The following is a 26701-nucleotide window of genomic DNA, read 5'->3' as shown; positions in this document are numbered from 1 at the left end:
TGGTCAATCGAGAAATCAAAACCCAGTAAGTTGGGGTTCAGTTTTCTTAAAATTCCTAAACACCAAATATTGCCTTTATTTTAAAATAGAGGTAACAAAATGTCATATCCATTAAGTTAGGATCTAACATCTTGAAATCTTAAAAGCTTTATTTTATCAATTGTATGGTTTTAATGAAATGGGTACTTGATGATGTAAACTCGTTAAGAAGAATTGTAGCCCAGTAAGTTAGGGCACAATTCTCTCGAGAGCTCGTAGACACCAAGCCCCTTTTAGGAATTTTGAAATAAGATGATTATAATGCTTTTGTAAAACATTATTTTTAAAACCAATATGGTATAATTGAACACCAATGTACAATGTAATAGGATAACTAGCAATCTAATCATACACAAAATATTAAGCAAACAATAGGTAAATTCAAACAAGAATAGCAACAATAATTTTAAGCACATTAGGCAAATACCAAGTATTAACAAATGAAAATTAAAAGAATTAATAATCAATTTCAAAAGACACATTAAGGTAAAAATATGTCATCTCAACAATGATTTAAAAGTAACAATACATTTGAGTCGGGAGTAGATTTAAAAGAAAATTAAGAATGATGTTAAATAAAATAACTTTATTTGAATGAATTTTGAAGTGAACATTATAAAATGTACAAGCATGGAACTAGAGTAAATATTTCATAAGCATATTGTAAATAATACATAATAATGTACATTGGGATGAGTGAAATATTGTAATATTTTGAATAAGTAGATTACATAAAAATTGGTTTAAAGGAATATAACTTGAAATCATTGATAAATTATACACATTAAATTATTATAAAATAATATTACATAATAAGAACACATGATAAAATATTGATGTATCGTAATGAAACAATGTTTTAATAATAATATAGCAAATCAAAAAACAATGCATGACGACAAATCTAAAATACTAAAACAGAGAATTTGATTTACAAAAAATACATAAACAAAATTGAATGCCTTTTTACAAAAAAAAAATTAAAGTCATGAAATATACTAATAATAAATACGAAAAGAGGTAAGTAAAAATATAAAAAAACAAAAGAATACTAGCAAATGCTAAAAATTTATAAAATTAAAAAAATACTAAAATAATAATGAACATAACAAAAGGGTTAAATTAAAATCAAGATTTACAAGGTTTGTATTTGCAATCGATTCAAAACCGAGGACCAAAACAGCAATTAGACGCATACAGATCCGGATATTTAAAATCAAACATGGAAATCTGCCTGTTTGAACGTGGATCCATTTAGAATCGGAACCAAATATGCGGTATAAATTAAAAATTGAAACAAACCAAATCAAGCAATACAATACAAAGGAGGACTGATTGCAAAAAAGACCAACGAGCGAAAGTCGCGGATCCTCCCGGTCGGGTCACTGCGTGAGTTATAAGGCCAATACTGTAGCCGTTTGAGGCTCTTGAGAAAGGCTTCAAGCGGCGTCGTTTTCCTTATTAAAAATGAAAAAAGACCTAAATCAATGACCTCTACCATTTTCTAAAACCATAGCCGCAACCTTCCTTCCCTTCCCTGCTATTTGAGCACTCTGCCACTTTTCAGCTTCAGAATCCTTGCCCGAACTCCGATCATGATGAAGCAACAAGGATTCCAGGCGTTATTAAGGTACCTCACTTTCTCTTTTTTTTGTTTTGTATATAAAAAAGAAATGAAAAGAAACGGAGAACAACACAAAAAAAGAAAAGAAAACTGCAAATCACATTCAAATCTTTTTTTCCTTTCGATTCCTCTGAATATTTCTAATTTTTGTATTCAAATGTGTGTGTGTGTGTGTGTTCGTAACAAAGAAAACAAAAAGAGAGAAAACAGTGAAAAACCGAAAAAGAAAACCTCAAATCTTCTGTTTTTGTATTTCGTATTGATATTGTGTAAAAAGATGACCTTTTACAAATCTTGATGGTTTTTTATATAGAAAATACAAAAGAAATCCTCTATATTTTTGTTGTTATCCTCGGCTTTTTCTGCGTTTTCTTTGCGATTCGTTGTGCAGTCTTGCACGCGAGGTGCGCGTGAGTGGCGATGGTGATTGTGGCTTGTGGCTTCTTGGAGCAATGGCTAAAGGCGTCTTGAGGCTCGTGGGGCGAAGGAAAGCCCTAGTGGTCTGCGTCTTTGAGGCTCACCCTAGCTGCTAGGGTCTCTGCTTGGGTTGGAATTTGGGTCGTATAGTTGTTGGGCCAAGTCCAGTTTAGGTTTGGGTCAATGGGTTTGGGTTGTAACCGGGTTTAGAATTGTATTTTGGGTTTGCTTGTTGTAAAGAAAAGACTGGACATTTTACTATTATTTATTTTTATTTTTTGGGGTTTTAATTTTGGTCTCGGGCCGGGCAAAATTTGGGCATTAAAGCTGCCCCTCTTTGTTCGTCGTGTAATAGGGACGAAGCAAAGACTCCAAAAATAGCCAATTTTGCCCGGTCGTGCTGGACCTCGGTGCTCCTCTTCAAGTGGCTCCATTCCATCCTGCTACATCTTCAGAGGTATAGGAATTTGTGCTTCGATCCACCCCACTGTAATATCAGGGAGATAGGATTTGTAACTCGTAACTTTTGGAAAGTAAGATTTGCCATTGTGGCTTTAATCTTTTAACTGCAATGTCGGGGAAACAAGATTCATTGATGTGGCTTTAATCTGTTCCACTGCATTGCCAGGGAAGTAAGGTCTGTAATTTCTTCAGTTTATTCCACTGTAATCTCAGGGAGATAAGATCTGAAATTCTTCAGTGTATTCCACTGTAATCTCAGGGAGATAAGGCCTGATGCGATCTACTCTACTGTTACTTCAGAGAGATAATATATGTTACTTTAATCCGCTCCACTGTAACTTCAGGGAGATAAGATTATCGACTCCAATCTGTTCCACTGCAACCTCAGGGAGATAAGATTTGCTATGATCCACTCTACTGCAACTTCAGAGAGATAAGATCTATTACTTTAACCCGCTCCACTACAACTTCAGGAAGATAGGATTATCGAATTCAATTTTCTCCACTGCAACCTCAGGGAGATAAGATTTGCTGCTTAAATCTGCTTCCTTACGCTTGAAGATAAGATTCGCGGTCTTCGATCTGTTTCCCTACTCCTAGGGAAGATAAGATCCGTAATATTCAACCTATCCCACTGTTGACCAGGGAGATAGGCCTAGTGACTTAAATCTGTTTCCCTACTCCTGGGAAGATAAGATTCACCGTCTTCGATCTATTTCCCTACTCCTGGGGAAGATAAGATCCGTAATCTTCAACCTATCCCATTGCTGACCAGGGAGATAGGACTAGTTTTTTAAATTTGCTTCCCTACTCCTAGGGAAGATAAGATTCGCCATCCTCGATCTGTTTCCCTACTCCTGGGGAAGATAAGATTCGCTGCTTAGATCTGCTTCCCTACTCCTGGGGAAGATAAGATCCGCCGCTTAGATCTGCTTCCCTACTCCTAGGGAAGATAAGATCCGCAATCTTTATTGATCTGTTGTCTGGGGAACATGACCTGTATAATGAACCTAATTATGCCTAATGATTAGGATGACATGATCAAAATGAATCAAATGCTCTTAACTAGACATGTGTGAATGGTGTTTGCATGAATGCAGAATTTTATTTTTTTGAGAACGATATCGCTTAGGTTGTCATTACTCGGAGTTTATTAAGGCTGACGTTGTTACAACACCTTCTTGCTCGATTGGCTTTTCTGAAGAATCACTTAGTCAGATTGCCCCCACTGTAAACCTCAAAGTTTAATCTGTTGGGCTCATAATTTGTACCATCATTCTCCCACTATAATCCAAGGGTAGAAATATGGTTTTCCTCAATCCCCTCTTATCCAATTCAGGGATATAGGATCTACGTCGTTCTGGTTCCTTACACCATTCCCAGGGTGTCATACCAAAGACTCATACGCAAATAGAGGCTCTCTTCTCCAAGGTAACCTCCTCCTATTGCCTGATGATCATCGCTTGCTTATTTATTTGAGCTCTGTCATTAACCCGACGTCTTGTCATTTTGTTCAATCAATGCATTCGACAACAAAATTCAAAGAGAAAGTCCAAATTTAGACTCTTCCTTCTCAAATTTCCAAACTTTAAACCTGGTGCGTTCTAAACAATAGTCCTGTTTCAGGCTCCTATATTATTTAGGAACTTTTCAGAGTAATATGTAAAACTTCCTTTGTGGAAGTTTTATTAGTCCATTAATCATTATTCCAATGCAACATGTTTGCAAAAAAAGGTCATAACAATGGATAAGAATAAAGTTGGTTTTGAGCATAGCTAGAAAGAACAAATTATCAAAGATAGCAAAGAAGGATGACAAAGAAATTAATTGGGAATGTATATCTTCGAAAGGAAAAAAAGTATTCCAAGAACAACAAATAGTATGAGAATTGGGTACCCCAAATATCGTAGCTTGAACTTCTCTGTACAAACTTTCTGAAGACCATTTTGAGTTGGACATGTGTTTAGGAGATCTATAGTGCTCTATCGATGCCCCAAGATGTCGCCTATCCTTTCCTGTTGATTCAGGCATAGCTAGATCACCACATGCCTAGTCTGATCCAGATTCGAGTTGCTTTGATTACCTCATGCCCCATTCAATATTTGAGCCGCCCTTTTCGGGTTTTCCACTCAAATCTTCTTTAACCTAAGGTGCCCTTTGCGAGTTTTCCCCTTAGCCTCTCCGTCATTATTTTTCATTTTCATTTTTCATCTCTTTTTTTTTTGAAATCAAGGTACCCTTTGTAGGTTTTCACCTTGGTCCTTTCTCCTTCTGCAGGTGAAATAATACTCGACTGAGTCTGAGTTTGCAGGATTTGGTGAGTTTTTACCATCTATCTTGCACAAGATTAGAACTCCTTTGGAAAAGGCCTTTGGTGTCCATTTTCCTCTAACACCCTTTTGGAAGAATCTTTTTTAGCACCAAGTCTCATTCGCAAAATTTTCTGGGGCGAACCTTTTTTATCATAGGCTCGCATCATTCGTTTCTAGTACATTTGCCCATGGTGAATAGCTCTCAGCCTTTTCTCCTCTATTAGGTTCAACTGGTCATCGAGATTGGACCCATTAGGCTTCGTCCAATTGGAGTTCAGATAATACCCGTAGAGAGGGGATCTCAACTTCAATGGGTAATACTACCTCCATTCCATAAACCAAAGAGAACAACGTTGTTCTGGTAGAAATCTTGATAGATGTTCGGCAAGCAAGGAGGGCAAATGGTAATTTTGCAAATCTCAGTCATTTTTCAATTTTCTTGATGTTCATCTCTGGTCAATTCGGTGACGAATCGTGGTGTCTGCTTCTGAGTTGATTTCAGACCTCAGCTATCGTGCTATTGTTTAAGCTCAATGCATTCTCTAATACCCTCTTCTCTGAAATTCTGTATCGGTATACGATGACTTTGGCCCATGAAGTAGCCTCTCAAAATAAAGTAATGCCCATTAGAAGTCTTCGATAATGGTGATGTCCATGCCCCATTAGTTGAGTCGCCCTTTTCGGGTTTTCAACTCAAAACTACCTTTGGTCACAAAGCGCCCTTTGGGGTTTTCGCCTTGGCCTCTCCTTTTCTTTTTCCTTTTTTTTTCTTCGCTCTTTTTTTATTTTTATTTTGACTTTGATTTTAATTTTTCTTTTTTCTCTCATTTTATTTTGATTTTGATCTTTTTTTTTGAATCTGCATTCATAGGATTAGGCAAGTCATTGCTATCCTCTTTCGACCAAAATCAACGTTTTTATAGATAAAGTCCTCTACCTAAGATCTTCCACTTTCATCTTGTATGCGAAAAACCTTCTTTGGTATCAGATTTATTTCATAGAGCCTTCTGGGGCGAGACTTCGATAGAAAACTTTAGATCCTCCTCTTCAATCAGGATAAAATCCAACAAAACTTGAAGAGATGGAAACTCGACTTCAAATTGGCAAAGCTATGCTGAGTCAACAAGAAAGACATTGCCCCGGCAAAGAATTACATCGTTCATACACACTGTAAATTTTGTCATTGTGTTGTTGCGTAGATTTCATTATCAGTGCTTAATCCGGCATATCCTAGTATGATCCTACAAAGACATCTTTGAACAAGGTCTTACTTCATCTTTGAGGTCAGGTCAATTTTAATCTTTACCAAGCTCACAATTTTTAATAATTCCTTGAGAGGTAGGATCTGTTTATCCTCTTGCTCAACCATCTTCAATAAGTCCGGAGGTAAGCTACAATCTTTGTCATTTTCAAAGTCCTGAGATCCCTCTGAACGCATGCCTCGCTCAAAAAGAAAATCTGAGTCTGTAGTAGAGTCATTCATGTAATTGATATATGGGGACCCATAATAAGTACCAAAGAATATGCAAAAGAATTTATAAATTTATGAATAATTATTTATACAATATGATTATGAATGAATGAATAACAATTTAGAAAAAATTCAAAAGAATGAAAGAATCCGGAATTGTTTGTAAAGAATGAATATATTGGCTCAGAAATAATTGCAAAGATGTATTTCATTAAAATAACAACGTTCAGACATAAGCCTATTTCACAAAGGAATTTCTATCATTTCTAGGCTAAAAACAATAAAAATGTTCTGAACATCACTCTAGAAAAGCTCTAAAAACTATAGGGATTTCTTCCGCAAGCCAATTGCTTATAGCGCTCCCAAATTTATAAGGGTAGACATCTAACAAGGTCCCTTTCCAATTGTGTCTTCAGACACGTTGTTGATGTGAACATTTCCCAACACCTTTTCGTACATCTCATTCTCCTCGTCATCAATATGATTGGGCAGCGTATTTTCTGCATTGGATAAATCATTAAATTTGACAACGCCTATATTGATGAGTCTTTCAACTAGCTTTTTGAAGGCAATACAATTCTCTACTGAGTGCCCTGAAATTCCCGCATGATAATCACATTGCGCGTTCATATCGTACCACTTGGGATAAGGAGGTTGTAAAGGGGTCAAATAATGAGGAGCAACAACATGTGCATCGAATAAGCTTTGATACAGCTCCTTATATGACATCGAAATTGGTGTGAATTGGAGCTTCTCAGTACCTGGTTTCACTCCAGATTCTTGCTTTAAAGGGCTCTGATGGCTGGTGGTCTCCGTCTTTGGCCTGCCCACAGTGATTGGTTTTGAGTGGCCCTTGTTATATCCATCTGCATTGTCCCTTTTATTCCCCTTCTTCCTTAGGGCCTTTATAGTATCTGGGTACTCCACCCTCATCTGCTTTATTTTGGCTAGATTAGCAACAGGATTAGCTAAATCATTCCTCAAATTGGATCCTAAGCCTGTCAGGCAATTCACTTGTGTCGATGTAAAGAGTGCTCCTTGTGGGCGCCCATCTGGCTGGACCTGGACACTTGTCGGAGTACAATCTAAGGAATAGACAAGATCCTCATTATCAACCCTAAAGTAAATCACGGGTCTTTCACTTCTTTTGACTTTCCAGCTAGCAATCGGTTGAACTGGTTTATCATAGTTCTCTGTAATTCTAGCATCTGATCTCTCATCTCCTGTTGAAATTCAGTCAATTGCTCATGCATCTGGATCTGCATTCGCTCTAATTTTTCCAACCTTCGTTCCATTTCTCTAGTCTTTGCTTGGATATCGTAAGGGTGTTTGGTTGGCTAGTTTTCCAGGTTAGCTAAAATAAATTTACTCGTTTAGACTCTTTCAATGGATTTTAATGCATGTAATGCATGAAATGAATGCCTAGAGAGACATTGATTTTGATTCAATTACATTTAAAAAACTTTTCTAGAAAGCAAATTCCTTTACATAAAACGGATACATGTACGGCCTCACCCTCATATTCCAAGAAACAACATCGATCTTTTCCTCCATCCGTACGTTTGAGGTCATCTCGCCAATAGATGCCACTGCTAGCTCATTTTCTTGATCTTGGTCACGATCCACCACCTACCCGTCTTCATAAGGCTCGTCCGCTTCTTTAAGGGAGTTGGAATGTCGAAGGCTCATAGACAATCGCCTTGAATCCTTAGGCCACGAAGCGGGGTCACGAACTCTTCCATCGCCATTCTTATGTTTCTCAGAATATATTCGGGAAGTCGTATTGTTTTCCACTTTATCAAGGAATCCGTATTCCATGACAAATTTTCTAATTTAGTAATCGGACTTGAATCAATATCTCTTTCCTAAGATGCAAATGCAATGTAATGCAATCATAATCAAAACACAAAAAGAGGGGTTAGAACAAAACATAAGCAAGCACGGAAAACAAAAAGTATCTAATCAGGTAAATACTAGGGATTTGGAGTGGCTCTACCTAGGTTAAGTTCCTAAGTCCACTATATGAGGGTTGGTTCTAAAGTCAAGGTATTCGAACCAACAGATTCCTCGATCTTCACCCATTATAGGCTCATACAGACCGAGTTCGATTCAGGGGAATACATTTCCCTATGGCTGCACGGAGATGAAAATCTCACGAAGACATAGGTACGGATGTATCCCAGAAGTGATCCACTATCCTGCACGGAGGTGAAAACCTCACGAAGGACTAGTTTCTCACTCCCACTTAAAAGGACAAGACTAAACAGTCTTATGCAAAATGATGCCAAAATATACAACTTAATTTACAATAATCATGCAAACAAGTGCAAAGAAAAACTGTAATTTTCCAAATCAATTTTCAACAATAAGACAGAAAACAATCAATTTTACGGCTCAACTCTCTAAACGTCCCCAGTGGAGTCGCCAAGCTGTCGAAACCATCTTTTGATATTTGAAAAATGATGATCGACTTTTGGAAATAAAAATGGGAGTCGCCACCGATCTTTTATTAAGGTGTGATCGGTTCACTATTAAAAATAAATTTTAGGTCTGCGAGATTTAAGAAAATAGGTCCGGGAGTCGGTTACGCACGAGGAATGGTTAGCACCCTCGTAATGCCCAAAATTGGTACCGAATCGATTGTTTAATGTATTAGTGTCGAAACTTTAAAAATATTTTAAAATACGATCCTTTGTAGTTTAAATTTTAAAAATCGAATTAGAAAATAAGACCTACCCACTTTAAAGAAATAAATCGTCGCACTCAGTGAGTTAGAGTGCAACGATTCAATTTTCGAAGTTAGATTCGTCCTTTTAAATTTTAAAAATTCATACGTTTTAAGAAGGATATTTGGTTATCTTGGTCAATCGAGAAATCAAAACCCAGTAAGTTAGGGTTCAGTTTTCTTAAAATTCCTAAACACCAAATATTGCCTTTATTTTAAAATAGAGGTAACAAAATGTCATATCCATTAAGTTAGGATCCAACATCTTGAAATCTTAAAAGCTTTATTTTATCAATTGTATGGTTTTAATGAAATGGGTACTTGATGATGTAAACTCGTTAAGAAGAATTGTAGCCCAGTAAGTTAGGGCACAATTCTCTCGAGAGCTCGTAGACACCAAGCCCCTTTAGGAATTTTGAAATAAGATGATTATAATGCTTTTGTAAAACATTATTTTAAAACCAATATGGTATAATTGAACACCAATGTACAATGTAATAGGATAACTAGCAATCTAATCATACACAAAATATTAAGCAAACAATAGGTAAATTCAAACAAGAATAGCAACAATAATTTTAAGCACATTAGGCAAATACCAGTATTAACAAATGAAAATTAAAAGAATTAATAATCAATTTCAAAAGACACATTAAGGTAAAAATATGTCATCTCAACAATGATTTAAAAAGTAACAATACATTTGAGTCGGGAGTAGATTTAAAAGAAAATTAAGAATGATGTTAAATAAAATAACTTTATTTGAATGAATTTTGAAGTGAACATTATAAAATGTACAAGCATGGAACTAGAGTAAATATTTCATAAGCATATTGTAAATAATACATAATAATGTACATTGGGATGAGTGAAATATTGTAATATTTTGAATAAGTAGATTACATAAAAATTGGTTTAAAGGAATATAACTTGAAATCATTGATAAATTATACACATTAAATTATTATAAAATAATATTACATAATAGGAACACATGATAAAATATTGATGTATCGTAATGAAACAATGTTTTAATAATAATATAGCAAATCAAAAATACAATGCATGATGACAAATCTAAAATACTAAAACAGAGAATTTGATTTACAAATACAATAAATAAACAAAATTGAATGCCCTTTTTACAAAAAAATTAAACTCATGAAATATACTAATAATAAATACGAAAAGAGGTAAGTAAAAATATATAAAAAAAAAGAATACTAGCAAATGCTAAAAAATTTATAAAATTAAAAAAAATACTAAAATAATAATGAACATAACAAAAAGGGGTTAAATTAAAATCAAGATTTCTGAAGGTTTGTATTTGTAATCGATTCAAAACCCAGGGACCAAAACAGCAATTAGACACACAGATCCGGATATTTAAAATCAAACATGGGAAACGTCACTGTTTGAACGTGGATCCATTTGGAATCGGAACCAAATATGCGGTATAAATTAAAAAATTGAAACAAACCAAACTGAAGCAATACAATACAAAGGAGGACTGATTGCGCAAAAAGACCAACGAGCAAAAGTGCACGGATCCTCCCCGGGTCGAGTCACGTGCGCGAGCTATAGGGCCAATACGGCGCCGTTTTGAGGCTACTGAGAAAGGCCTCAAACGGCGTCGTTTTCCTCATTAAAAAATGAAAAAAAAGACCTAAATCAGCAGCTCTCTACCATTTTCTAAAACCATAGCCGCAACCTTCCTTCCCTTCCCTGCTATTTGAGCGCTCCGCCACTTTTCAGCCTCAGAATCCTTGCCCGAACTCCGATCATGAAGAAGCAACAAGGATTCCAGGCGTTATTAAGGTACCTCACTTTCTCTTTTTGTTGTTTTGTATATAAAAAAAAGAAATGAAAAGAAACAGAGAACACAAAAAAAGAAAAGAAAACTGCAAATCACCTTCCAAATCTTTTTTTCCTTTCGATTCCTCTGAATATTTCTAATTCTTGTATTCAAATGTGTGTGTGTGTGTGTGTGTTCGTAACAAAGAAAACAAAAAGAGAGAAAACAGTGAAAAATCGAAAAAGAAAACCTCCAATCTTCTGTTTTTGTATTTCGTATTGATATTATGTAAAAAAGATGACCTTTTTACAAATCTTGATGGCTTTTTTATAGCCGGAAATACAAAAGAAATCCCTCTATATTTTTTTGTTATCCTCTGGCTTTTTCTGCATTTTGCTGCTGGTTCGTTGTGCAGGTACTGGTACGGAAGTGCGCGTGAGTGGCAGTGGCTGATTGCGGCTTGGTGGCTTGCTGGAGCGACGGTTGAGGCGTGCGAGGCTCGTGGGGCTGAAGGAAAGCCCTAGTGGCTGCAGCGCTGGAGGCTCACCCTAGCTGCTAGGGTTTCTGCTTGGGTTGGAATTTGGGCCGTATACTTGTTGGGCCTAGGCCAGTTTAGGTTTGGGTCAATGAGTTTGGGTTTTAACCGGGTTTAGAATTGTATTTTGGGTTTGCTTGTTGTTAAGAAAAGACTGGACATTTTATTATTATTTATTTTTATTTTTTTGGGTTTTAATTTTGGGCTCAGGCCGGGTAAAATTTAGGCATTATAACCGATCGTCCATTCAAACTCACTCTAAAAAAATTGAGATAAAAAAATTGAGATAGGTAGTTTCCAAGATGAAAGGCGACATTGGGCGAATAACCTGAGATATATTTTATAAATCTTGTGCTTCAAGAAGTTGGGACAATTAATTTGCTTTTGTATGGAAAATTGTAAACAAGTTGTTGGATATGTACTCATGGTTGGCAACATCGAAGAGCATTCACCCACCAATAATGGGGACGTGCATGGATAAAAAGAAAAATTGTAAACAACTTCCAACAATTCCTACCATTATGACAACACACACAATTGACCTGAAACTTGAAAGTGAAATTGTCAACAACTTCTTCATATGCTGAACCATGTATGGTACACTACAGTGATTGTATATCATATCATATTTTAATTACATGGACTTGTCATTTACACCCACTGGCCACCCCCTCAGTAAGCCTCTTGCTCCCCCTGCCATCCACATCAACATCAATCAAACCCATAAGAATCTTTTTAACAGTTGGATCATCCAAAATTGAGGGACTAAAACAAAAATTTCACCATTCTTAACTTACTTTCTTGGGGACGATGAAGTGCACAAATTTCTTCTTTCCTTTCCCATTTGGAGAATTAGCATTCCCACTACGATGATGATGGCTCTTATGATTATTATTCTCTCTCAAAAACCCTTGTTTCTTGATTTGGTCCCTCACAAACCTTTCATATATGAAAGCTGCCCCCCTAAACTGTGGTAATACCATCCATGCCATAAACACTAGCTTCACTGTGTACCAAATTGGTATCCTATAATTCATTCCATTCACAAACCCAATTACAATTTGTAAACCCAAAAATATATATAAATTTGAAATAGGTCAAATAATGTTACTTGTCCCTATACTGCCAATTTTTTTATTTAAAAAACCCAATCCAATCATTAAAATCATAATTTCTTTCATCAAAATGTAATCAATTAGGTATATCGATTAAGCTGCCCTCTCTATATTATGTGGCATATGATCGGCATGTTATTTTAAGAACGATGATGATTGGACTAGGTACTAAGTCTAAAATTTTGTAATACTAATAAGTAATAACAAAATTTAACCAAGTCTGAAATATGGTAAAAAGTTATTTTTGTTTTTTTAGCTTACCACTCTAAGACTGATTGAAGCACCATCTCTGTTAAAGTTAGCAAAGAATATAGGATCCAATAAGCAAGCCACTGTTCATCATCTTCTTTCCCTGGTGTTTCTATAGCTATCACTGAGGCATATCTGAAAATAATTTAAAAAATCCAAAAGTTTTCCCCGGAAAACAATTGAGAAAACCCATATAAATTGATTAGTATAGTTGAAATTTACTTACAGGGGATACAGCAACATCACCACAGGCCTGCAGGTATTACAAATTCAAAGCAAAAATCAAATAGAAAGTCTAATTATTGAAACATGAAAACAAGAAGGATGTCAGGAGAAAATATACCCAGCTAAAGCATGAAGATTGGAGAGCAAAGTCCAGAAACGACTCATGGTGTTGTTTTATTGTGGGTTTAGGGAAAGTTTTAATTGGAAAAAGAAAAAAGAAGAAGAGAGAAATGGGAGATGGGGATAGAGATGAATGAATAAAGAGACAAAAAGCAGTTTATGGTTGGTTGATGATATCAAAGACAAAGTGAAGGAAAAATGGAAAGATGGTGAAGTCACCCTAATATATACATATACAGGGGCAGGGGAGTCTTTGGTTTGGCCCCTTGGTTTTGTTAAATTCTCTTTTTGATCCTTTAAATTTGTAAAATTACTTGTTAATAAAATAGTAAAGTTACACTTTCATCCCTTGGAAAAAGTTATAATTCAATTTTAATCCGTAATAAAAGAATTTAACTTATACCCCACTTGTGTGACTTTTACAAAATTTTTCTTCTTCCAAAAGATATGTGGTTTCTGGTAATGTTGATGCAAGACCGAGTTGACGGTAAAGACGGTCGGTTCACCTAATTTATAACAGCGTGGAGGGTTGATGAGAAGGATGGTCGAAGTTGTAGAGAAAGGGAATAGAGGTTTTGATGGGAAGGAAGGAAGGAAGGAAGGAAGGTAATGGTCTCTTTCCCTATAAATAGAGAAACTATAGGCAAATCTAAAGGCCCAAGGAAAGGAAAAGAATTTAATCCACTCTTATAAATAAAGACATTATAAAATAATATATAATAAAATTATATTTTAGCCCCTTAAAAATAAAAATAAAATTGTTTAATCTCTTTAAAAATGATAGAAATTATAAATTAATATATAACAAACTTATCTTTTAATCTATGAAAAAAATTATAAGAGTAAATTACACCAACAGTCACCCAATTTTGGGTAACTGACAAAACAACCACCTAAATTTTATTTTAGTCACTCAACTTTTAAAAAATTACAAAACAGTCACTAAAATTATTAAAATGTGACAAAATAGTTATTGATTAATAGTTTCTGTTAGAATATTAACAGAACCGTTGGTGTGACAAGTTAACCAGCCGATGTGGCAAGTTAACACTATCTAATAAGGCAATGAAAGCCAACTAAACTCTGGCTACCATACTGATAATACCCTATGATCTTAACAAGACAAAAGATTCCTCTAATGCAACTTAAATTAAACTCAAAACACAGAAAATCCCAAACAAAAACAGACCAACAGAACATGAAGTTTGAATATATAAATATATATATCATAATAAGACCACAAATTAATTTCTGCCACTCAACTTATAGGACCAAAGAAATGCTTACTTTGACTTGTTGCAACTCAAATTAAACTCAAAACCCAGAAATATCACAAACAAAAACAAACCAATAGAACATAAAATAATATTTGTATCATAATAAGACTATAGATCAAATTTAACGGCAAACAAAAAGAAAAAGAAAAAAGAGAGAAATAGATACCCATCAATTAAAAAGGGGAAAATGGTTGCTTTACCTTGATTTCTCAATTTAGAGAAGGTTTCAGAAATGCCAAGAGTTTGAGAAGTAGCAAGAGCAGCCATTGGAGTGAATCTCTTAGTTGAAACTAAGGGTTTGAATGAAGGAAAGCGAGATGGAGAATGGGTATTGTGGTTCTTTAACTGGAACAGTCCCGCTGCTGTAGATTTCAAAGAAATAGCCATTACTGTGTTCTTTTTTGATAAGAGATTAAAAGGGTTTCTTTCTTTCCTTTTTGGTAAGAGATTAAAAGCCTCCTTTTTCTTCTTCTCTAACTCTAAAATAGTGCTGGTAGGGCTGTTAAATTGAGAGTAACTGGCCAACTGGACGGTTTTTTGACACCAAAGACGCCGTCATCTACCATGTCACTTTGCCGTGACGTTTATGACGGAAAACAATAAAAAAAACTGTTTTGTAACTTTTTGAAAGTTGAATAATTGAAATAGAACTTAAGTGATTATTGTTTTGTCAACTACTCTAAAATTAAGTGATTGTTGGTATAATTTACTCAAATTATAATTAAATTTCAATCCTTGTTAAACACATTTCTAATTTCACCTTGAATGCAAGTGGCCTAATACTATATGTTAAGGTAGAGTGATACTATGATATGATCCAATTCATTCTAAACCAAACACTATGACTAGAACCAAATATAACAATTAGTGAGGGTTGTACATGATTGTTTGGGTGCGATTGTTTGAGGGTCTTCGTCTCAATGATTAATAATTAAATTAGACCTGGTTATGAATTAGAGGGTTTGGATAAAAATATATGCATGAAAAATAGGTTAGGATAAAAAATAAGGCTCGTTTTCTAAACAGTTGAAACAAGTAAGATTTTTTGGGGCTAGGCTCGGCTTGACTCGAATCAATTGTTTTGTTACTGTTTCGTTGCTTTTTCGCTATTATATTATTACTGTTTTGTTGTTTTTTTTAGATATTATATAACTCATTTTATTGTTAATTTTCTTACTATTTTAGAGGCATTTACTTGATAAGTTGTAGCTATGTTAGTGTTATTTTTAATAACTCGTTTTATTGTTAATTTTCATACTATTTTAGAGGCATTTGCTTGATAAATTGTAACTATGTTAGTGTTATTTTAAGTATAAAACTTTTTAATGTATTTTTTTAATTTGTTGGGAATATTTATTTTAGTGTATTTAATGTATTATTTTTTAAAATTTATTTTTATATAAAAAATAATTTTAAAAATTAATTTAGGCGAACTGGATCGAGCTCAAGCTTAACATTTTTAATTTGGATTGAACTTAAATAGAATTTTAAACTTACTTTTCAGATCGAGCCGATTCCGAACCTAAAATTTTATATTATCCTAACCCAAACCTAGCATGGCCATGATGTCTAACCCTAATGACTAAACTAAACCATCCCACACTAATGACTAACCCTAGTTCTGTATGTAGACATAGAGCCAATAGATAGAGGGTTGGAGACGTTGTACGATGTGACAAGTGGCTTTGACGTGGTTGTGATAGATTGACCACCGAGATCATAATGATCCCATGCTATCTTAACTTTAATTTTATACTCAGAAATTAAAAAATGGAATGATGTAAATGCTAAGACACGTGTAATCTTCCCAGTGTTTAGATGGTGAAAGGTCGGTGACCGACGGCTCTTTTTATCCACTTACGTGTCCGAATCAATTGTGAGACAACACCTCCTTGTTATCTCCTTCTCGATTATCCACGGTATCTTCTGGTGTGACGGTTGCAGATTTGTGAATGTACTTTTTATTTATTTATTTGGTTAAAATACGTTATTAATCTTCGTATTTATTCACATTTGATATTTAGTCCTTATATTTTAAAAGTTAAAAATTTATTTCGCCTACTTTTTTAGTCAAATCATTACCGTTATTTATAATTTCTATCAAAATTAATATGTTTATTTTTATCAATCATATGTAACATCATATTTAGGAGTGTGTATTTTTGATTTTAACTGAATTAACCGATAAAACCAAATTACTTCAATTAATCGGTTGATCACGAATCTACTTCAATTGGGGATGATTAAAGGTTTTGGAAATTTTGTTATCGATTAATTTAGTTTGACACTATATAATTAATCAATTAAATCAAATTATTAATAATATATTATAGGTCGAATATATTATAGATAATTTCAGTATATAAAATTAATGAATTTATAAATAATGGAGCTTAAAAAGTACTATGGAAATTAAAAATATTAAAAAATTAAATTTAAAAATTCAGCAAAAAGTAAATAAACAAAGAAAAGTAAAATTAATGTTCTTAATGTAATGTTTGTTAGTATGTTTTAGTTTAATGTTGTTATTGTTTTTAATTTATTTTACACTTCTTTGAATTAAAAATAAAGAAAAATTGTTAGGCCAGTTCGAGTATGAATCGAACCGATTGTTTTAACACCTTTATTCATATAAGGACAGTCTACTAAACATGTCAAGTTAGTAAATTTTGACAGAAAGTACTAACAATGTTAATAATTAGATTAAGATTTTTAAATAAAAGTAAGAGGACTTAATTATTTAACTTTTAAATATAATGACTAAATTTTAAATTTTATCTAAGTATAGGAACTAACAACATATTTTAACCTTTTATTAAGGTTCAACAATAATAAAAAACTCTATATATTTTAATACAATCCCAAAACTATTCATAACCTTCAAACTAAATCGAGAATAAAAGCGTGCATAAGCGCCTTAAACTTACATTCTATTATATATTGTAATGATAGTAATATAAATTGAGTTAAGACTCAATCAACAAAACTATATGTCTTCTAACTAATGTGAAAAACATATTATGTAAATATTATTTTACATTAATATTATAAAGTATGTAGCAACTGTTAAAATAAATGAAAAAAATATTTATGAAGTTCATTTGATAAACTTATTTTGAAAGGTCTTAATTAAAGGAATGAATTCATTATATAATTTTTAGTATACCAAGATAACTTTGGAAAGTGAATTATCGTAAAAATTACAATTTAATTTCGACCCTCCTAAAAAAAGTTCTAGCTTCGCTCCTAACGATAATTTCACAAATTCATGGATATATTAGATACTTATTTAATAATGAATTTGAAATTCTTAAAATATTTTGAATTTGACAAATCCATATTTATATACATTTAAAATATATATGATAATTGAATATAAATTCAAAATCATACAAATTATATGCAATGCTAAATTCATAAACTAAAATAACAAAGAACAATTACGCACTCTGATGTTCCTTAAAACTAACAGACTTGTGCTACACTCCGATCTATGTTTCAACATCCTTTTATAATAAGCAAGTAAAATTTCATGATTATCTCAAATAAAGGATGTGAATAATCTCACAATATAAGGACTTAAAACTATATAATTTCTTTTACTTTGCTGCTTTATTTCAAAGTAAGTAACAATTAGAAATAAACACCCAATATTCTAACCATCTCTCCTTTGATTCTTTTTTCTTTTACAAAACTTGCACAAAATAAGTTTCACACACCCATTCAAATGAACTAGTATTTGGCTAATTAGTCCAACAAACAAACTCCCCCTTCCTAGATGCATCCTTACAAACATCAAACATCAAAGTTATCAAAGCAAAGCATAATCAAAACTCCCTCAATATTGATTCCTCATAAAACTCATCAAGCATTGAATCAAATCCAACATACCAATGTATGCGCAATATGCAAACAATTCATCCAACAATATAAAATTATTACTATAACAACTCGATTTTCAATAGTATCGAAAAATGCAGTTTCAGAATCCCATTTTCATAAACCGAGTCCGTATATATTTTTAAGTTTGGTATACTAATTTTGCCAAATTAATAGTTAATTTAGGTGCAGGGGCTAAATTATAAAAGTCTAATCCCTATAGGTTTTTAATTGTCCAAAGACTTAGAGACTTAAATTGCAATTAGCCAAAGCCTCAAAATGGTAATTAAATCATTTTCTAAATTTGTGTTCATAGCACTACCGGTGTCATCTATTTATAAAGAGAGAAGATAGAACTCTTGTTGAATTGTAGAAGTTTATTTCAACGAGAAAAATGAACTCCTTGCCTAGGAGTATAGGGAGGCAACAACCCTAGTTAATAATACTATTGGTGTCGTTCTACCCTTTTACATAAGGAGTTTTTGGGCTTCTTCCATGTCGGGTCCAATTATAAGTACTTTATAGACTTTTAACCCTATACTTTATAAATTGATCTAACCCAATATTTATTTTTCTATTTCCCAAAATAAATTTAAATATATTTCCAATTAATATTTTTTTCAACCCAATTCTAATTCCGTTAAAATCATGACAATTTTACCATAAAAGAATCTATGAGAAAATTTATTTAATATTTTCGTATTTAACAGTTCACTATGACCAAATGATTTATTTTCATTTTGAACTTCATTTAATTGAAAAACAAAATTCATTTTTCATTTTGGAGAAAACCACATTCATTTACGAACGATTCTATTTCTCCATTTTCATTTTGGAGAAAACAATAATCATTTTCAAATGATTTCCCATTTCACCATTTCTATTCATTTTTGTTCATTTGATCTAACATGCAATTAATTTCTAGTTTCAAAGAGTTAGAGGAGGGATCGATTGGACATATGCAATTGAGGCTTAAATGATTTATAATAATTAAGTTTCAGTTTTTCACCTATTAGTTATAAACTCATTTAGTCACGAAATCATTCCACTATAGTATCGTGACTGAATTTTCCCCAATGACAAACCATTACAAAAGCAACTCGATCAATGCTCGTCCAATAACCTTGTCATAAGTGTGTTACCCTCATAGGACATCTTTAATCTCCTTGGGATAATATCCATTCTTCCAATATTATCTTATTTTATCTCATGGTAACCATTACATTTTCCTTCATGAAAAGTTAATTACTATCAAATACTAATCAAGTCATCTATCACAAAGACGAACGACCCGTGGCCACGTTTACTTTTCATCAATCATGTAATGTTAATAAGAGGATATTTTACCCATGTCTCGGGCTATGAATTCCACTGTTGTGAATGACACTACATATTGCAAAAGTTGTACACCCAATGTACCAACTTTCGGTTCCTTATCTATTCAAACTCAAGCTTTTACTTACATCAAGGTGTACGAGTCACACATACATAGTCTGTCATCCACTTAGGATTTAGGTATGCAACACTATGAACGTCATAAATGAATAAATCCATAAATGGATTCAGAATCTATTCTTCTTGGGTCTAGTCCAATGTACTATCAGTTCAATTAGTCACATATATGTCTCTATCTTCTAGGAGTCATCCACTCCAATACCTAAGACAAAACATCTTCTCATTTGGACTTAATAGACGACATATTAGTTTTTCAATCAGTTTGCTCATTTCTAATTAGACTAAGAACATGTTTAGGTTCGTCTACTAATATAAGTTGTCTTTCTGTATTATGATCCGACTATGTAATACAACTTAGTATTAGTTTAAATATTAGACAACCAATGAGCAACATTTGCTTCCATTTTGCTTTGCGTGCAAAAACCATATGAGGACAATCATACAAAGTTTATTAATATAATCAATAAATTTGTTTTATTAACCAGTCTATTCGAAAAAATTACAAGTTTACAAATGAATATACTACACTCAGGGCACCAGATCCAACAGCTATACCCCCTCACATATTGACACTAAATTCCCATATTTAAAGGTGTATCCCTTTTTGGAGAACCTTCTTAATGTTATATTGAAATTCTTTGTCAGAGTGCCAACTATTCTTCTAATTCTTCTATTGAAGTTATTGGCTAAACAATTGTTAGAACATTTTTTTTTTACTTTGAAAGTAATATTTTTCTCCACTTTTACTTTTTTTTTCCTTTTAGACTCTTCCATATTCATCTTAAATGTTTTGAGTGAAGCAAAAAGTTTGTAAAGTCTCGGAGTGTTTATGCCTTTAGCTTCCTCAATAAGGTGGATTTATAGAAAATTTTCTGGAAAGGATTGAAGAACCTTATGCACCAGTTTAATCTTGGAAAAATATTCACCATGATATAATGCCTCGTTAAAATTATGATATAATCAAGCATAAAATTCAAAAATAGATTCATCTTCATTCATTTTCAAATTTTCAAACCTGGCAATGATGAGTTGAAGTTTGGATATGCGAATTGTGACAATCTCTTCATGTTGATTTTGAAGAATTGTCTAAGCATCTTTAGTAGATTTGTACATTGAAATCATTTTGTACTGCCAACATCTATGCCATTAAAGATTAAATTTTGGGCTTTCAATTTGAAGTTGGTTAGCATTTTTCCATTAGTTATTATCTTTTTTTTTATTCATTAGGACTTGTTGTGCCATAAGCAATTAGTAATAACTGGCCTTGTCCAGCTATTGGCAATAGCTCTCCAATCCCTTTCATCAACAACCTTCATAAAAGCCCCCATCCTTTCTTAATAGGCATAGTTAGAAGCTCCAATCAACATTGATAGACTTGAGACAAAACTCTCTTTTTTCATTGCCTCCATAATACAAATCAAACACGGGATCTCACATGATATTTTAGGTGATAAACTCTAATACCAATTGAAAAATGTCTAGTCTGGAGATTATTCTAGATGAATGTTATAATCTATGTTGCAATAGTGAATTATAATAATGTAGTGAAACAATTAAGAATAACAAAAACAAATGACAAGGAGACAAGAGATTATTTACGTAGTTCGATAGATAAACTTACATCTATTGGCCTTGCATAGAGAAGCATAGAGAATAAATCTACTATACAAATTCTTGATACAACATTTGTTAATAATCTAATCTATCTGAACTCCACAAGAATAATTATGGCCTCAATTTCATTAAATTTGTATACACTTACTATAAAATGCTAAATTCAATCTCTTAGAAAGTGAAATAATAAAGAACAATTATGCACTTGAATTTTCATTAACATTTGACTAATTTGTGCTCTCTTCAACCTCAATTTCAATGTCAAGGATGCAACACCCTTTTATAAGCAAGTAAAATAAACTAGTCGTATCGCCATCATCTAGATAAATGCAAGAATTGATGAATATCCAAATCACTAAATCACCTCTTTATCATCCATACACAAGGTCGTGATTGTATCTGTAACACCAAAATTTTGCCCGGCCCGAGCCTAAATATTAAAACCCAAATAAATAAATAAATAAAACCAAGTTCATAGTCCATTTACATTGGCCCAGAATATTAAACCTAAATGACCCAATTGTACTTAGCCTCGTTTACCTAAGCCCACTAGCTTGAATATCAAATAACCCAACACCAGCCCAATGGCCCAAATCTCAACCCAGTACCTAAGCTTAGACTCGATTCTGAGCCCAACACCAAAGAGATTGCGGAAACCCTAGCAACAAACCCTCAGCGCCGCAACCAGGCTCTGACCTCGCATGAACCACGCTTTCGAGCCGCTCCCCGCACGCGTCTCTGCTCTCACGTGCCCCTCCGTACCCGCCAAATCCACGCGAGCCTCCACGTCCACTTATCCGTACGCCTACAACATGCAGAAACGAACAGAAAATAGCACAACAAAATGGAGCGAAAAATTGTAATAAGGAAAAAAAGCAAAAACAAAAAAAAAAGAGAGGGATTTCTGTATTTTCTTTTGGCTATATAAGGCCATTGCAAAATCTGTAAAAAAAGATCACATACGCATTGAATATACAAAAAAATTGAGAATACAAAAAAATCAAAAGCAGAGAAATGTGATTTTCTGAGTTTTTTTTTCTTTCTATTTTGCTGGTTACTTGATTCTTTTCTTTACTTTTCTTTTTCTAGTCTTTATGTTCATCAATTGCTGTTTCAAAGAGGAATAGTAAAAAAAAGGGAGGGAAACGTACCTAGTAGCACGATCCTGGCTCTCTTCAGCGTCATCGGAGCAAGGGCTAGGATCAATGACTGCTCGAGTACCTCCAACACCCAGAACGGCGCAGAAAACCTTAGTTCTCTTTAGGTTTTCCATGTTAATAGATTTTTAGGTTTTTTTACTTTACTCAAGAAGCTGGAACGTCGTCGTTTAAAGTCAGTACAATGACTTTGAAACGGTGCTGTTTCGATGATCGGATCCAGGCGGTGACCCGACCCGGGGAAGGATCCGCGCGTTTTGGCCTCCGTTAGGCGATTTGCGCCACTGGGCCCTCCACTTTTCAAGGGTGCTTCAATCCGTACTATTATTTCTTTTTCAATTTAATCTCTTATTTCATTTTTGTTTCATTTTAATCCACGCTAAAGACGCTGCGTTTTGGAGGGTGGGGAATATTCCCCTTTCGGTCCCCCATGTCGTTCGCGCTTTGCAATTTGGACTTGTTCTTTTATTTGTTTTAGATTTCTCCCCTGAATTACTACTTTAATGCCAATTTTGTCATCTGTTTTGTTATTATTGCCAAAATCATTTAATTTATTATCTTTACTATTGTTATTATTGGTATTATTATCATATTAGTATACATATTTACTTATTTTCATATATATATATGCATGTACATTACTTTATTTCATTACATATTGTTATTTTAATTCTTTTCTATTCTAATATATTAGTATATATTTTATGTTAATTATTATTTATATATTTTTATAATACATTTTCTTAAAATGTTTATTCATATATACTTTGGTGCTTTAAAAAATCAATAATACCTTTATATAACACTATTTTATATACATATGTATATATAGTTTATATCAAATTATGTTTATTTTACATAAATGTATATTATTGATCTTATTGTATTTTCCACTTATTATTAATACATACGTAATTTATTTCATTTAAAAAACTACTTTGTTATATTTCACTTATTTCATTTTTTATGTATTATATGTTACTATCCATTTTGATTTTTTATTTCTACAAATATTATTTATTTAAATTAATAAATATATGTTATTTTCTTTAATTATAATATTTATTTTTAAAATTTATTCGGATACTATTATTCCATTTGATATTTATTTTTAACTATAATTTTGATTTATTTCAAATTCTTATATATATATATATATTATTTATTTTCAATTTATTTGAATTATAATTTCCTTTCTTTCATACATCTTAAATTATTTAAAAAAACTTGTACATTTTCATGTGTATTAATTTATTTAGTGTTTTGATGGACTTTAGATTCATTAGCTTTTAAATGTTAACATAATATATGATGTGAGAATTGCTCTTAGATGTATTGTATTGCTTGTTTGTATTTGCTAATTATTCGTAGTTCATTAGAATGCATTTTGGTTACAAATTATCGCTTAGTATTGTACATTATTCCGCCGTGTTTCATTTGCTAAAAATTTTGTGTTTAATATGGTTTAAGTTTCAAAATCCCTTTTTTAGATATCATAATACTCAATATTCATAATTCGCGAGAGAATTGTACCCTAACTTATTGAGCTTCAATTTTTCTGATGAATTTAGGTAGTCGAGTATTTCTTTTGTAATAAAAACCTTATGATTTCTAAATAAAGCTTTTGAGATTTCAAATGTTGGATCCAAACTTACTAGATACGACATTACTGGATACGACATTTCGTTATCTTAATTTTAAAATAAAAGACAATGTTTGATGTTTAAGAATTTTGAGAGAATTGATCCCTAACTTACTGGATTCAAATTTCCCGATTGACTTAAATAATCGAATATCCTTCTTAAAATACATGACTTTCTTAAAAAAAGGAACAAATTTAATTTTGAAGATCGAATTGTTGTATCCTAACTCACTGAGTGTGGCGATTTATTTCTGCAAAATAAGGGTACATTATCATATTCAAATTTTCTTTTTTAAAAAAAGTCGTATTTTAAAATCTTTTCAAAATTTCGACATTGAGACATTAAACAATCAATTCGGTACCAATTTTGGGCGTTACGAGGGTGCTAACCCTACCTCGTGCGTAACCGACTCCCATACCTGTTTTCTCAAAATTCGCAGACCTAAAATTACTTTCAAGGTGATCCGATCACACCTCAATAAAAGATCGGTAGCGACTCCAATTTTCATTTTTAAGTCGACAACTAAACTTTTTGTGTTTTCAAAAAAATGGTTTCGACAGTATCAAATAAGGATGATAAATAAACCCGTGAAACAAGGACTCTAAAAATATTTGATTTTCTTTTACAAGTAAATTTTATATTTATTGCATTATCTCAATATTAAAAAGTTATAAATCAAAATTGTCAACATTCCATTCTAATAAAACCGCCACTTACAATGTTATATTCAATAATTATTGTAACATTGAAAGCTATACAGAAAATTTTTCCTCTTGTATCTAACTTGATTTGAATTAAAAATAATTAGAGCAAAATGTGATTATTGAAGATCTTAAAGTGGCTTATATTCTATATGCAAATAAGTTATACAGATGGTTGTTCTATCAAAGATTTTTGAGTTTCATCCATGGTAAAATAATTAGTTTGAAATTATAAATTTCGTATAACTTTAGTCGATAAAATATATATATTTATGTTGATTATAATAAACAACTAAAATCCTATCACACACGAATACATATAGAAACTACTGATTTAGAATATAGATGCGTGTTTAAAAGTAATATATAATAAAAAATGAAACGTATGATTTGAAATATATACGATATTAAAATAAAAATTAGATTAAATTATTAGTAAAACAAAATTTAAAAACATAAATACATCATATAAATAATACTACATGCACTATCATGGTTTTGTCATCCATTGTGAGTTAGTGTCGAGTTGACTTAAGGCACCAACTCAATTAAAAACATTATTAATATATACAATTGGTGGAGATAATAAATCTTGCATATTTAAAAATGTATAAAAATCAAAATAAAATTTTTGGTTGAGTGGTAAATTTAAATTTTTTAATCGAATGGATGCGTGTTCAAATCTTACCACATGCATATTTTTCTTGGTTTTGGTTAAAATAAAAAGATTAAAATACTTTCGAATAATATGACATATTTTGATTATAAAAAATATTTTGATAATTTTATAACCGAGTTGATATCCATCGCACTGAATCAATCAATAATTTTATTAATTATATAGATATATATTCTCCAAGCATTGGTTTAACATAGATAAAAACCGTAGGAACCTTCAACCAATATAAAAATATATATATTCTCAAAATAGGAAGCTTGGAAGTTGGTTTCTTGGCCTAACCTGGGTTAAATAGGCCGGTGTTTAGTATGCACGAGGAACCCCCTAACCTAACCTATACTCTTTTCCACATTGGAAACTCAAAGTTAATTCAAACATTATATAGAATTTGCTTCATTTATTACATATTTTTTCTTGAACTGAAAATTAATAAAAGAAAACCCCGACCTTTAGACCTGTACTAAGCATCTTAAATGATAGTATTAAACTTATTGTGGAGTTATAATCTTTTTTTTCTTCTTTGGATATGAGCCTTTAGGTCTCTTATTTGATCTTAAATTTAGATTATTTATTTAGTATAATGATTTTATAGAACATTAATATTAGGCATAATATAAAATTTTGACCTTTCAATTATCAATTAGGTCCACTTTGATACATGTATTTTTTTATCTACTTTAGTTATTAAACTTGACAATTAGATCTATTTTGGTTCTTGAACTTGAATTCTGTCTTAATGTGGCCAATGTTAATGAACAAGACTAGATCGGATAGACTAAGAACTGATTGATATGACGGTTTGAACAAATGATTTGTATCAATTGACTTATAAATTGCTTGAAATTGGTAAAAATTGAATATCAAGACAAGAATTGACAGTTGTACAGGTTAAATCGGTTTAATAAAATTTTTATATTTTTAGACTTATATGAATTTTTAATTATTTATCTAATTATTGTTGGTTTGGTGGTCGAACTGGTTGAATTGGGAACTAGTGGTTTGAACAATTTGACCACCAATCCGATTATTAAAACATTGAATGTGACATTATGATATTGTACCACACCATCACCTAAAAATTTATATAATTTTTTTAATTCTCAAGTGGTGAAGTGGCACAATCTTAGAGTGTCACATCATCAAATTTTTATATTTTTCAAGTTCATGGACTAAAATGAACTTAGTTGTCAAATTTAAGTGTTAAAAT

The 26701-nt window shown here is 32.3% G+C and overlaps 1 protein-coding gene across 2 annotated transcripts; it reads right to left on the bottom strand.

The window, feature by feature from the left end:
• Positions 1-11917: 11917 nt before the first annotated feature.
• On the bottom strand, positions 11918-14800 carry LOC105785993 (HVA22-like protein e). 2 transcript variants are annotated; one of them, XM_012612232.2, is made up of 5 exons: positions 14567-14800; positions 12971-12997; positions 12757-12879; positions 12178-12406; positions 11918-12073 (listed from the first exon to the last, which is right to left on the bottom strand). In XM_012612232.2, exons 2-5 carry the CDS (start codon positions 12985-12987, stop codon positions 12053-12055), a joined length of 390 nt encoding a protein of 129 aa, XP_012467686.1. In that variant the 5' UTR covers positions 12988-12997; positions 14567-14800; the 3' UTR covers positions 11918-12052. The 2 variants fall into 2 exon arrangements, with proteins under 2 accessions (XP_012467686.1, XP_012467669.1); XM_012612215.2 differs by lacking the exon at positions 14567-14800 and adding an exon at positions 13088-13678.
• Positions 14801-26701: the final 11901 nt, after the last annotated feature.

Source organism: Gossypium raimondii, chromosome 7 (genome assembly GCF_025698545.1).
Source record: "Gossypium raimondii isolate GPD5lz chromosome 7, ASM2569854v1, whole genome shotgun sequence".
In the NCBI taxonomy this organism is placed as follows: domain Eukaryota; kingdom Viridiplantae; phylum Streptophyta; class Magnoliopsida; order Malvales; family Malvaceae; genus Gossypium; species Gossypium raimondii.
This window is presented reverse-complemented; position numbering and strand designations above follow the sequence as displayed.